Source organism: Scyliorhinus torazame, chromosome 24 (genome assembly GCF_047496885.1).
Source record: "Scyliorhinus torazame isolate Kashiwa2021f chromosome 24, sScyTor2.1, whole genome shotgun sequence".
Lineage (NCBI taxonomy): Eukaryota > Metazoa > Chordata > Chondrichthyes > Carcharhiniformes > Scyliorhinidae > Scyliorhinus > Scyliorhinus torazame.
In genome coordinates, this window is record NC_092730.1 from 25,781,471 (window position 1) to 25,794,135 (window position 12,665).

The following is a 12,665-nucleotide window of genomic DNA, read 5'->3' on the forward strand; positions in this document are numbered from 1 at the left end:
GCGTGCAGGTACAGCAGTCGCTGAAGGTTGGCGTGCAGGTACAGCAGGCGGTGAAGGTGGGCGTGCAGGTACAGCAGTCGCTGAAGGTGGGCGTGCGGGTACAGCAGGCGGTGAAGGTGGGCGTGCAGGTACAGCAGGCGGTGAAGGTGGGCGTGCAGGTACAGCAGTCGCTGAAGGTTGGCGTGCAGGTACAGCAGGCAGTGAGGAAAGCTAATGGCACGCTGGCCTTCATAGCGAGAGGATTGGAGTATCGGAGTAGGGATGGCTTGCTGCAGGTATACAGGGCCTTGGTGAGGCCACACCGTGGGTATTGTGAGCAGTTTTGGTCTCCCAGTTTGAGGAAGGACATTCCTGCTGTTGAGGGTGTCCAGCGAAGGTTCACCAGAGTAATTCCCGGGATGGCAGGACTGACAGATGAAGAGAGACTGGATCGAGTGGGCTTGTACTCGCTGGAGGTTAGGAGAATGAGAGGGGACTTCCGGGTGCGGCGATGACCAGCTAAGTCGCACGTTTCGGCAGCTCCCGTTGGAACGGACTTTTGGGCTCTTAATAGGAGCCCCAACGGCAATTTAAACGGCCAAAAACACTGTGCGGTAAACCAGAAGGGAATCCCCCCGGACATGCATGGATAAGGGAGAGGATAGCGGCCGGATTGCGGAGGATCCTCTGGAGCAGCGGCAAGGAAGGGAAGCTCAAAGCAAGATGGCGTCGGAAGGTGGCCGTTTGTTATGGGGCCCAGACCAACAAGAGTTCCTGCGGCGCTGTGTGGAAGAGCTGAAAAAGGAGTTGAAGAAGGAGCTGTTGGCCCCGATATTACAGGCGATTGAAGGGCTAAAGGAGGAGCAGAGGACACAAGAGCTGGAGCTTCGGGTCGTGAAGGCAAAGGCTGCTGAAAATGAAGACGAAATACAGGGCCTGGTGGTGAAGACAGAGACGCACGAGGCACAACACAAAAGGTGTGTGGAGAGGTTGGAAGTACTGGAGAACAACTCGAGGAGGAAGAATCTAAGAGTTCTGGGTCTTCCCGAAGGCGCAGAAGGGGCGGACGTCGGGACATATGTGAGCACGATGCTTCACTCGCTAATGGGATCGGAGGCCCCGACGGGCCCCTTGGAGGTGGAGGGAGCTTATCGAGTTCTGGCGCGAAGACCGAAGGCTGGAGAAATACCCCGAGCTATAGTGGTGAGGTTTCACCGCTATAATGACAGAGAGACGGTCCTCAGATGGGCGAAGAAATCTCGGAGCTGTAGGTGGGAGAACGCAGTGATCCGCGTATACCAGGATTGGAGTGCGGAGGTGGCGAGAAGGAGGGCAAGTTTTAATCGGGCTAAGGCGGTGCTTCATAAAAAGATCCAGTTTGGAATGTTGCAACCGGCGAGATTGTGGGTCACACACCAAGGGAAGCACCACTACTTTGAGACGGCAGAAGAGGCGTGGACATTCATTGTGGACGAGAAGCTGGAATAGTCTGGCGAGAGAAAGAACCTCTGGGACAAAGTGGTGGGGTGATTATGTGGGGCGAGAAAAAAGGGGGGGGGGGATGGTTTTTTCAATTTGTTAATTTTGCGATCCTGTAACTTTTCTCTCTTCCCCATGTTGGGGGCGGGGGGGGGAGTATGAGGAACTGTGGGCGCCGGCCATTAGGGGCGGGGCCGAGTGGGAAACGCGGGCTTTGTTCCCGCGCTATGGTAATTATGGCGGGAACAGGGACGCAGGAAGGAGGGGGCCTCGCACAGTGGGTGCCGAGGACAAGGGGGGAAGCCGAGGTCAGCCAGAGTTCGCTGACTTCTGGGAGCAACATGGGGGGTGCAACTACGCTAGAAAAGGATCTAGCGGGGGGGGGGGGGGGGGGGGTTAACTGGGTTGCTGCTGCTAAGGAGAAGGGGGAGCTGTTATGGGATGGGGTGGTCGAGGCGGGAGGGCGCCGTCGGGGGGATACACGGGTACGTGGGAACCGGGTGAGGAGCTGGGTTAAAAAAGGTGATGGCTAGTCGACAAGGGGGGGGGTAAAGAGCCCCCCAACCCGGCTGATCACGTGGAACGTGAGAGGGCTGAACGGGCCGATTAAAAGGGCACGGGTACTCGCACACCTAAAGAAATTAAAGGCAGATGTGGTTATGTTGCAGGAGACGCATCTGAAACTGATAGACCAGGTCAGACTACGTAAAGGATGGGTGGGGCAGGTGTTTCATTCGGGTTTAGATGCGAAGAACAGGGGGGTGGCTATCTTGGTGGGGAAACGGGTACTGTTTGAGGCAAAGACCATAGTGGCGGATAGTGGGGGTAGATATGTGATGGTGAGTGGCAGATTGCAAGGGGAGGCGGTGGTTCTGGTGAACGTATATGCCCCGAACTGGGATGATGCAAATTTTATGAGGCGTATGTTGGGACGTATCCCGGACCTGGAGGCGGGAAAGTTGGTAATGGGGGGAGATTTCAATACGGTGCTTGATCCAGGGCTGGACCGGTCGAGGTCCAGGACCGGGAGGAGGCCGGCAGCGGCCAGGGTGCTCAAGGACTTCATGGAACAGATGGGAGGGGTAGACCCCTGGAGATTTAGTAGGCCTAGGAGTAAGGAGTTCTCATTTTTCTCCCATGTTCATAGAGTATACTCACGGATAGACTTTTTTGTCTTGGGAAGGGCACTGATTCCGAAGGTGACAGGGACGGAATATATGGCCATAGCCATTTCGGACCACGCTTCACATTGGGTAGACCTGGAGGTAGGAGAGGAAAAAGAACAGCACCCACTCTGGAGAATGGATATGGGCTTATTGGCGGATGAGGGGGTATGTTTAAGGGTGAGGGGGTGCATCGAAAGGTACTTGGAGCTTAATGACAATGGAGAGGTTCAGGTGGGAGTGGTCTGGGAGGCGTTGAAGGCAGTGGTTGGAGGGGAGCTGATATCCATAAGGGCACATAAAGGGAAGCAAGAGGGTAAAGAAAGGGAGCGATTGCTGAAAGAACTTCTGAGGGTGGACAGGCAATATGCGGAGGCACCGGAGGAGGGACTGTACAGGGAAAGACAAAGGCTACATGTGGAATTTGACCTGCTGACCACGGGTAAGGCAGAGGCACAGTGGAGGAGGGCACAGGGTGTACAGTATGAGTATGGAGAGAAGGCGAGTCGGCTACTGGCCCACCAATTGAGGAAGAGGGGAGCAGCGAGGGAGATAGGTGGGGTGAGAGATGAGGAGGGAGAGATGGAACGGGGAGCGGAGAGAGTTCAAGGCATTTTATGAGAGGCTATATAAGGCTCAGCCCTCGGAAGGGAAGGAGGGAATGATGCATTTCCTGGATCAGCTGGAATTCCCTAAGGTGGAGGAGCAGGAGAGGGCGGGACTGGGAGCACAGATTGAGATGGAGGAGGTGGTAAAAGGGATTGGGAGCATGCAGGCGGGGAAGGCCCCGGGACCGGACAGATTCCCGGTGGAATTTTATAGGAAGTATATGGACCTACTGGCCCCGCTTTTGACGAGAACCTTTAATGAGGCTAGGGAAAGGGGCAGCTGCCCCGGACTATGTCGGAGGCAACGATAGCGCTCCTTTTGAAGAAGGAAAAAGACCCGCTGCAGTGTGGGTCCTACAGGCCCATTTCCCTTTTAAATGTAGATGCTAAGCTCCTGGCTAAGGTGATGGCGACGAGGATAGAGGACTGTGCCCCGGGGGTGGTCCACGAGGATCAAACTGGGTTCGTTAAGGGGAGACAGCTGAACACGAACATACGGAGGTTGCTGGGGTAATGATGATGCCCCCACCAGAGGGGGAAACGGAGATAGTAGTGGCGATGGATGCCGAGAAAGCATTCGACAGAGTGGAGTGGGATTATCTGTGAGAGGTGCTGAGGAGATTTGGTTTTGGAGAAGGGTATATCGGATGGGTACAGCTGCTGTATAGGGCCCCGGGGGCGAGCGTGGTCACGAATAGACAGAGGTCTGACTCCTTCCGTCTTCATAGAGGGACGAGGCAGGGGTGTCCCCTGTCTCCGTTACTGTTTGCATTGGCGATTGAGCCCCTGGCCATAGCACTGAGGGGCTCCAGGAAGTGGAGAGGAGTACTCAGGGGAGGAGAAGAACACCGGGTATCTTTGTATGCAGATGATTTATTGCTGTATGTTGCGGACCCAGTGGAGGGGATGCCTGAGATAATGCAGACACTCAGGGAGTTTGGGGAATTTTCGGGGTACAAATTGAATATGGGGAAGAGTGAGTTGTTTGTGGTGCATCCGGGGGAGCAGAGCAGGGGAATAGATGACTTACCGCTGAGGAAGGTGACAAGAGATTTCCGGTACTTAGGGATTCAGATAGCCAGGAGTTGGGGAACCTTACATAGGCTTAATTTAACAAGATTGGTGGAACAGATGGAGGAGGATTTTAAGAGATGGGATATGGTGCCCCTGTCACTGGTGGGTAGGGTACAGGCGGTCAAAATGGTAGTCCTCCCGAGATTCCTTTTTGTGTTTCAGTGCCTTCCGGTGATGGTCACAAAGGCTTTTTTTCAAGAGAATTGAGAAAAGTGTCATGAGTTTTGTGTGGGCCGGGAAGACCCCGAGAGTGAGAAGGGGGTTCTTGCAGCGTAGCAGGGATAGGAAGGGGCTGGCACGACCGAGCCTAAGTGAATACTACTGGGCCGCCAATATCTCAATGGTGTGTAAGTGGATGGGAGAAGGGGAGGGAGCGGCGTGGAAGAGATTGGAGATGGCGTCCTGCAAGGGAACCAGCCTACAAGCAATGGTGACGGCGCCGTTGCCGTTCTCCCCGAAGAAATACACCACAAGTCCAGTGGTGGTGGCAACACTAAAAATTTGGGGGCAGTGGAGACGACATAGGGGAAGGACGGGAGCCTCGGTGCGGTCCCCGATAAGAAATAACTATAGGTTTGTCCCGGGGAGAATGGATGGGGGATTTGGAGCTGGGGTTGTGCAACTGAGAGATCTGTTCGTAGACGGAACGTTCGCGAGTCTGGGAGGGCTTACGGAAAAATATGGGTTGCCCCAAGGGAATGAATTTCGATACATGCAACTGAGGGCATTTGCGAGGCAGCAGGTGAGGGAATTCCCGCAGCTCCCGACGCAGGAGATTCAAGATAGAGTGATCTCAGGGACATGGGTGGGGGATGGTAGGGTGTCGGATATATACAGGGAAATGAGGGACGAGGGGGAGATCATTGAACATAGAACGATACAGCGCAGTACAGGCCCTTCGGCCCACGATGTTGCACCGAAACAAAAGCCATCTAACCTACACTATGCCATTATCATCCATATGTTTATCCAATAAACTTTTAAATGCCCTCAATGTTGGCGAGTTCACTACTGTAGCAGGAAGGGCATTCCACGGCCTCACTACTCTTTGCGTAAAGAACCTACCTCTGACCTCTGTCCTATATCTATTACCCCTCAGTTTAAAGTTATGTCCCCTCGTGCCAGCCATATCCATCCGCGGGAGAAGGCTCTCACTGTCCACCCTATCCAACCCCCTGATCATTTTGTATGCCTCTATTAAGTCTCCTCTTAACCTTCTTCTCTCCAACGAAAACAACCTCAAGTCCATCAGCCTTTCCTCATAAGATTTTCCCTCCATACCAGGCAACATCCTGGTAAATCTCCTCTGCACCCGCTCCAAAGCCTCCACGTCCTTCCTATAATGCGGTGACCAGAACTGTACGCAATACTCCAAATGCGGCCGTACCAGAGTTCTGTACAGCTGCAACATGACCTCCCGACTCCGGAACTCAATCCCTCTACCAATAAAGGCCAACACTCCATAGGCCTTCTTCACAACCCTATCAACCTGGGTGGCAACTTTCAGGGATCTATGTACATGGACACCTAGATCCCTCTGCTCATCCACACTTTCAAGAACTTTACCATTAGCCAAATATTCCGCATTCCTGTTATTCCTTCCAAAGTGAATCACCTCACACTTCTCTACATTAAACTCCATTTGCCACCTCTCAGCCCAGCTCTGCAGCTTATCTATATCCCTCTGTAACCTGCTACATCCTTCCACACTATCGACAACACCACCGACTTTAGTATCGTCTGCAAATTTACTCACCCACCCTTCTGCGCCTTCCTCTAGGTCATTGATAAAAATGACAAACAGGAACGGCCCCAGAACAGATCCTTGTGGTACTCCACTTGTGACTGAACTCCATTCTGAACATGTCCCATCAACCACCACCCTCTGTCTTCTTTCAGCTAACCAATTTCTGATCCACATCTCTAAATCACCCTCAATTCCCAGCCTCCGTATTTTCTGCAATAGTCTACCGTGGGGAACCTTATCAAACGCTTTGCTGAAATCCATATACACATCAACTGCTCTACCCTCGTCTACCTGTTCAGTCACCTTCTCAAAGAACTCAATAAGGTTTGTGAGGCATGACCTACCCTTCACAAAGCCATGCTGACTATCCCTGATCATATTATTCCTATCTAGATGATTATAAATCTTGTCTCTTATAATCCCCTCCAAGACTTTACCCACTACAGACGTGAGGCTCACCGGTCTATAGTTGCCGGGGTTGTCTCTGCTCCCCTTTTTGAACAAAGGGACCACATTTGCTATCCTCCAGTCCTCTGGCACTATTCCTGTAGCCAATGATGACATAAAAATCAAAGCCAATGGTCCAGCAATCTCTTCCCTGGCCTCCCAGAGAATCCTAGGATAAATCCCATCAGGTCCCGGGGACTTATCTATTTTCAGCCTGTCCAGAATTGCCAACACCTCTTCCCTACGTACCTCAATGCCATCTAATCTATTTACCTGGAGCTCAGCATTCTCCTCCACAACATTATCTTTTTCCTGAGTGAATACTGACGAAAAATATTCATTTAGTATCTCGCCTATCTCTTCAGACTCTACACACAACTTCCCATCCCTGTCCTTGACTGGTCCTACTCTTTCCCTAGTCATTCGCTTATTCCTGACATGCCTATAGAAAGCTTTTGGGTTTTCCTTGATCCTTCCTGCCAAATACTTCTCATGTCCCCTCCTTGCTCGTCTTAGCTCTCTCTTTAGATCCTTCCTCGCTACCTTGTAACTATCCATCGCCCCAACTGAAACTTCACACCTCATCTTCACATAGGCCTCCTTCTTCCTCTTAACAAGAGATTCCACTTCTTTGGTAAACCACGGTTCCCTCGCTCGGCATCTTCCTCCCTGCCTGACCGGTACATACTTATCAAGAACACGCAGTAGCTGATCCTTGAACAAGCTCCACTTATCCAGTGTGTCCAACACTTGCAGCCTACTTCTCCACCTTATCCCCCCCAAGTCACGTCTAATGGCATCATAATTGCCCTTCCCCCAGCTATAACTCTTGCCCTGCGGTGTATACCTTTCCATCATTAACGTAAACGTCACCGAATTGTGGTCACTGTCCCCAAAGTGCTCACCTACCTCCAAATCCAACACCTGGCCTGGTTCATTACCCAAAACCAAATCCAATGTGGCCTCGCCTCTTGTTGGCCTGTCAACAAACTGTGTCAGGAAACCCTCCTGCACACACTGTACAAAAAACGACCCATCTAATGTACTCGAACTATATCTTTTCCAGTCAATATTTGGAAAGTTAAAGTCTCCCATAATAACTACCCTGTTACTTTCGCTCTTATCCAGGATCATCCTCGCCATCCTTTCCTCTACATCCCTAGAACTATTTGGAGGCCTATAGAAAACACCCAACAGGGTGACCTCTCCTTTCCTGTTTCTAACCTCAGCCCATACTACCTCGGAAGATGAGTCCCCACCTAGCATCCTCTCCGCCACCGTAATACTGCTCTTGACTAGCAGCGCCACACCTCCCCCTCTTTTGCCTCCTTCTCTGAGCTTACTAAAACACCTATAAAGGGAATTGTCTATGAATTGCCTTTTAAATGACTTTCAAATTGTAATCAAGCGACTACAAATAAAACAATTCCTTTTGGCACCTGAGGAGTTTATACTGCAAATTTCTGCTGCGTTCCAGTATTCGCAAAGTGCTACTGATAACCGAATAGCAGAGATGATATAAATTCCTTCAACTATACACAGTCGAATAATACAAGGAATCGAACAACTTAACACAGTCTACAAATATTATAAATCTTACAACTTGTTGTATTGCGCCAGGACTTGATTAATCAACTAAGCTTCCCCCAAACTTGGTGTAGTTCGACAGGTTAAGATCCCTATAAATTAAAGATTCATTCTTTTTGGCGTAGCCGGCAGGATTTGATTAATCAACTAAGCTTCCCCCAAACTTGGTGTAGTTCGACAGGTTAAGATTCCCTATAAATTATAAATTCCTTCATTTTGGCGAGCCAGCCAGGAGTCGAACCTAGAATCTTCTGATTACAAGTCATTCATTTTGGCGTAGTCAGGCAGAAGGGGGGGGGAGTACTGAGGACGACCTTCGGAGGCCCAGGTGACGACGGAAAGCTTCGAAGATAATCGGAGGAGGTCGGGAACCTTCGGAGATAATCGGAGGAGGCCCAGAAGACAGCCGGAACCCACGGCTAGACTGGGGTAAGAAATATCTTTTTCACCCATTAAAAGTCTTAAAGCCGCATCAATCATTACTTCGACCCTTGAAAAGAACATTTTTTATAGACTGTGTTAAATAAATCAAGTGCCAGTCGTGGTGTCAGCGGTGGGATGAATGACTTGTAATCAGAAGATTCTAGGTTCGACTCCTGGCTGGCTCGCCAAAAAGAATGAATCTTTAATTTATTGGGATCTTAACCTGTCGAACTACACCAAGTTTGGGGGAAGCTTAGTTGATTAATCAAATCCTGCCGACTACGCCAAAAAGAATGAATCTTTAATTTATAGGGATCTTAACCTGTCGAACTACACCAAGTTTGGGGGAAGCTTAGTTGATTAATCAAGTCCTGGCGCAATACGACAAGTTGTAAAATTTATAATATTTGTAGACTGTGCTAAGTTGTTCGATTCCTTGTATTATTCGACTGTGTATAGTTGAAGGAATTTATATCATCTCTGCTATTCGGTTATCAGTAGCACTTTGCGAATACTGGAACTCAGCAGAAATTTGCAGTATAAACTCCTCAGGTGCCAAAAAGAATTGTTTTATTTGTAGTCGCTTGATTACAATTTGAAAGTCATTTAAAAGGCAATTCGTAGACAATTCGAATCTTTCAGAGAATTACAGACATTATCTTTCTTTGCTTAGGCAGACAGCTCGAAAGTAACTTTTAAAAGGTCAAAGTCTGGCAATGAAACATGAAGAGAGAGAGAAAGCTAATCTTCAGCTAAACTCAAACTCAAAGTCAAAAGTGGACTAACATCACTGACACAGACTGGTAGGCTGACAGAACCCCCAAAGACAATTACCTAAAAACTAAACACTAAAACCAAACCTAAAATGGAGACTATAAAGGACAAAACTGACTAAACTAACAGAAAGACAACACAAAGACATCTCCTCAACACACACACACCCCCAAAGACAATACACCCAAAGACAACACACGAGACAACACAGCACAACACACTTTCAAAGACAATAAAACCTAAAATTGGCGGGTGGAAACTTTTCAGTTATACACTTTCATATCTGTCTTAAGTCATCTAATCACACCCCAATATAATCCTAATTGGTTTGGGTTAGACTCAAACACATTTGATTTGATGGCAAGCCGTCCATCTTCAATGTGCAACATCAGCTTTTCTGACCCAGCTGTTATCTGCATTGTGAACAATGGTGCCTTCATGTTGCAGTGTATTCAATCCCTTGGCCTTGACAATTAGCACAAGCAGTGTCAAATTGTTTTGCAACTGTGCTGTTTTAATGTCACACTGTCTTTGAAAATATGCATTTGCCAGAACAACGGACCTCAGTAAAAGTGAATTATGCTGTATAAATGGGTATTTAAAACTGGGGCTCAACATTTATGCTTAAACATCTTTTACCTATACTAGTTGTATTCGAAATACCTGGCTTCTACAGGTTCCCCACGGTAGGCTATTGCAGAAAATACGGAGGTGGGGATTGAGGGTGATTTAGAGATGTGGATCAGAAATTGGCTAGCTGAAAGAAGACAGAGGGTGGTGGTTGATGGGAAATGTTCAGAATGGAGTTCAGTTACAAGTGGAGTACCACAAGGATCTGTTCTGGGGCCGTTGCTGTTTGTCATTTTTATCAATGACCTCGAGGAAGGCGCAGAAGGGTGGGTGAGTAAATTTGCAGACGATACTAAAGTCGGTGGTGTTGTCGATAGTGTGGAAGGATGTAGCAGGATACAGAGGGATATAGATAAGCTGCAGAGCTGGGCTGAGAGGTGGCAAATGGAGTTTAATGTAGAGAAGTGTGAGGTGATTCACTTTGGAAGGAATAACAGGAATGCGGAATATTTGGCTAATGGTAAAGTTCTTGGAAGTGTGGATGAGCAGAGGGATCTAGGTGTCCATGTACATAGATCCCTGAAAGTTGCCACCCAGGTTGATAGGGTTGTGAAGAAGGCCTATGGAGTGTTGGTCTTTATTGGTAGAGGGATTGAGTTCCGGAGTCAGGAGGTCATGTTGCAGCTGTACAGAACTCTGGTATGGCCGCTTTTGGAGTATTGCGTACAGTTCTGGTCACCGCATTATAGGAAGGACATGGAGGCTTTGGAGCGGGTGCAGAGGAGATTTACCAGGATGTTGCCTGGTAAGGAGGGAATATCTTATGAGGAAAGGCTGATGGACTTGAGGTTGTTTTCGTTGGAGAGAAGAAGGTTAAGAGGAGACTTAATAGAGGCATACAAAATGATCAGGGGGTTGGATAGGGTGGACAGTGAGAGCCTTCTCCCGCGGATGGAAATGGCTGGCACGAGGGGACATAGCTTTAAACTGAGGGGTAATAGATATAGGACTGAGGTCAGAGGTAGGTTCTTTACGCAAAGAGTGGTGAGGCCGTGGAATGCCCTACCTGCTACAGTAGTGAACTCGCCAACATTGAGGGCATTTAAAAGTTTATTGGATAAACATATGGATGATAATGGCATAGTGTAGGTTAGATGGCTTTTGTTTCGGTGAAACATCGTGGGCCGAAGGGCCTGTACTGCGCTGTATCGTTCTATGTTCTATGTAAGTGATGTGGCCGACACTGTCCAAGGTGTTTACCTGCCAGAGCTACGAGCAGATTCAGTGCAAGGTTCTCAGTGCTTGCTGGCGGTTTCTGGCTCACAGCTGTTGCCCCTCCAGAACAGGAGATGGGTTTGAGAGCGCGAGGCACCTCAGTGAACAGGCCACAGCAATTATGCACAGCAGGATTCCACAGACCTGAATGAGATGATGTACCGGATCATCTGGTTTTAGTGATGTTGGCACCAGGACAATGGGGAGAAGTAAACTGACCCTCTGACAGTGCGGCACTCCCTCAGTACTGACCCTCTGACAGTGCAGCACTCCCTCAGTACTGACCCTCTGACAGTGCAGCACTCCCTCAGTACTGACACTCTGACAGTGCAGCACTCCCTCAGTACTGACCCTCTGACAGTGCTGCGCTCCCTCAGTACTGACCCTCTGACTGTGCAGCGCTCCCTCAGTACTGACCCTCTGACAGTGCGGCACTCCCTCAGTACTGACCCTCTGACAGTGCAGCACTCCCTCAGTACTGACCCTCTGACAGTGCGGCACTCCCTCAGTACTGACCCTCTGACAGTGCAGCGTTCCCTCAGTACTGACCCTCTCACAGTGCAGCATTCCCTCAGTACTGACCCTCTGACAGTGCGGCACTCCCTCAGTACTGACCCTCTGACAGTGCAGCACTCCCTCAGTACTGACCCTCTGACAGTGCAGCACTCCCTCAGTACTGACCCTCTGACAGTGCGGCGCTCCCTCAGTACTGACCCTCTGACAGTGCAGCGCTCCCTCACTACTGACCCTCTGACAGTGCGGCACTCCCTCAGTACTGACCCTCTGACAGTGCGGCACTCCCTCAGTACTGACCCTCTGACAGTGCGGCGCTCCCTCACTACTGACCCTCTGACAGTGCGGCACTCCCTCAGTACTGACTCTCTGACAGTGCGGCACTCCGTCAGTACTGACCCTCTGACAGTGCTGTACCTGATGTATCCAGCCTAGGTTAAAGGGTCAAGTCCCTGGAGGATAGCACTGTCTTCTGATCCAGGAGAGATATAGAGTCAGAGATTCACGGAGCCACGTTTGATATTGGGCATTGCGGAGAGAAATCCAACGGCCAGTGTCCCCTCCCTGCCTGCCTGCCACCTCTGGGGGAAACGTGACCGATGGGAACTGAAGTACCTGGACAGGCGGGGTAGGGAAGTGGGCTTTGGAGCATGGGCGGGGAGGTGAAAATCGTACCAAACACCTGAGCTCTTGGGAAGGCGGGAAACTCTTCCGATTTCCTGAACAAATTCCTGTGGATGTAGGACAGCTCGCTGTGAAGCTTTTTGAAATCGCTGTAGCGTTTGAAGACGGTAATCTGTGTGGGGTGGGGGAAGAAACAGAATTGATACAGGTGTACCACTGAGACAAACAGCACTCAACCCTGCCAACTGTGCCCAGGCCATGGCAGAGCGCCGTCAGCAATGATGCCAATTCAGCGGACTCAGCCTCGGTTCCTCACGCTGGGAAACTCGACCTCATTACGCCACAGAAACAGCAAGCCACCCTCCCCCACACTGCTCCTGTCGTCCAACCGATTTGAACGCT

At 50.0% G+C, this 12,665-nt stretch overlaps 1 protein-coding gene across 2 annotated transcripts in view; it reads right to left on the minus strand.

Moving 5' to 3' along the window:
- The window catches only part of snx15 (sorting nexin 15), a 73,696-nt gene that overhangs the window by 47,671 nt on the left and 13,360 nt on the right, over nucleotides 1-12,665 (minus strand). For both annotated transcript variants that reach the window (XM_072489475.1, XM_072489474.1), the window contains exon 3: nucleotides 12,315-12,435. In XM_072489475.1, coding sequence (XP_072345576.1) covers nucleotides 12,315-12,435 — 121 coding nt within the window. The remainder of the gene's footprint in view (nucleotides 1-12,314; nucleotides 12,436-12,665) is intronic.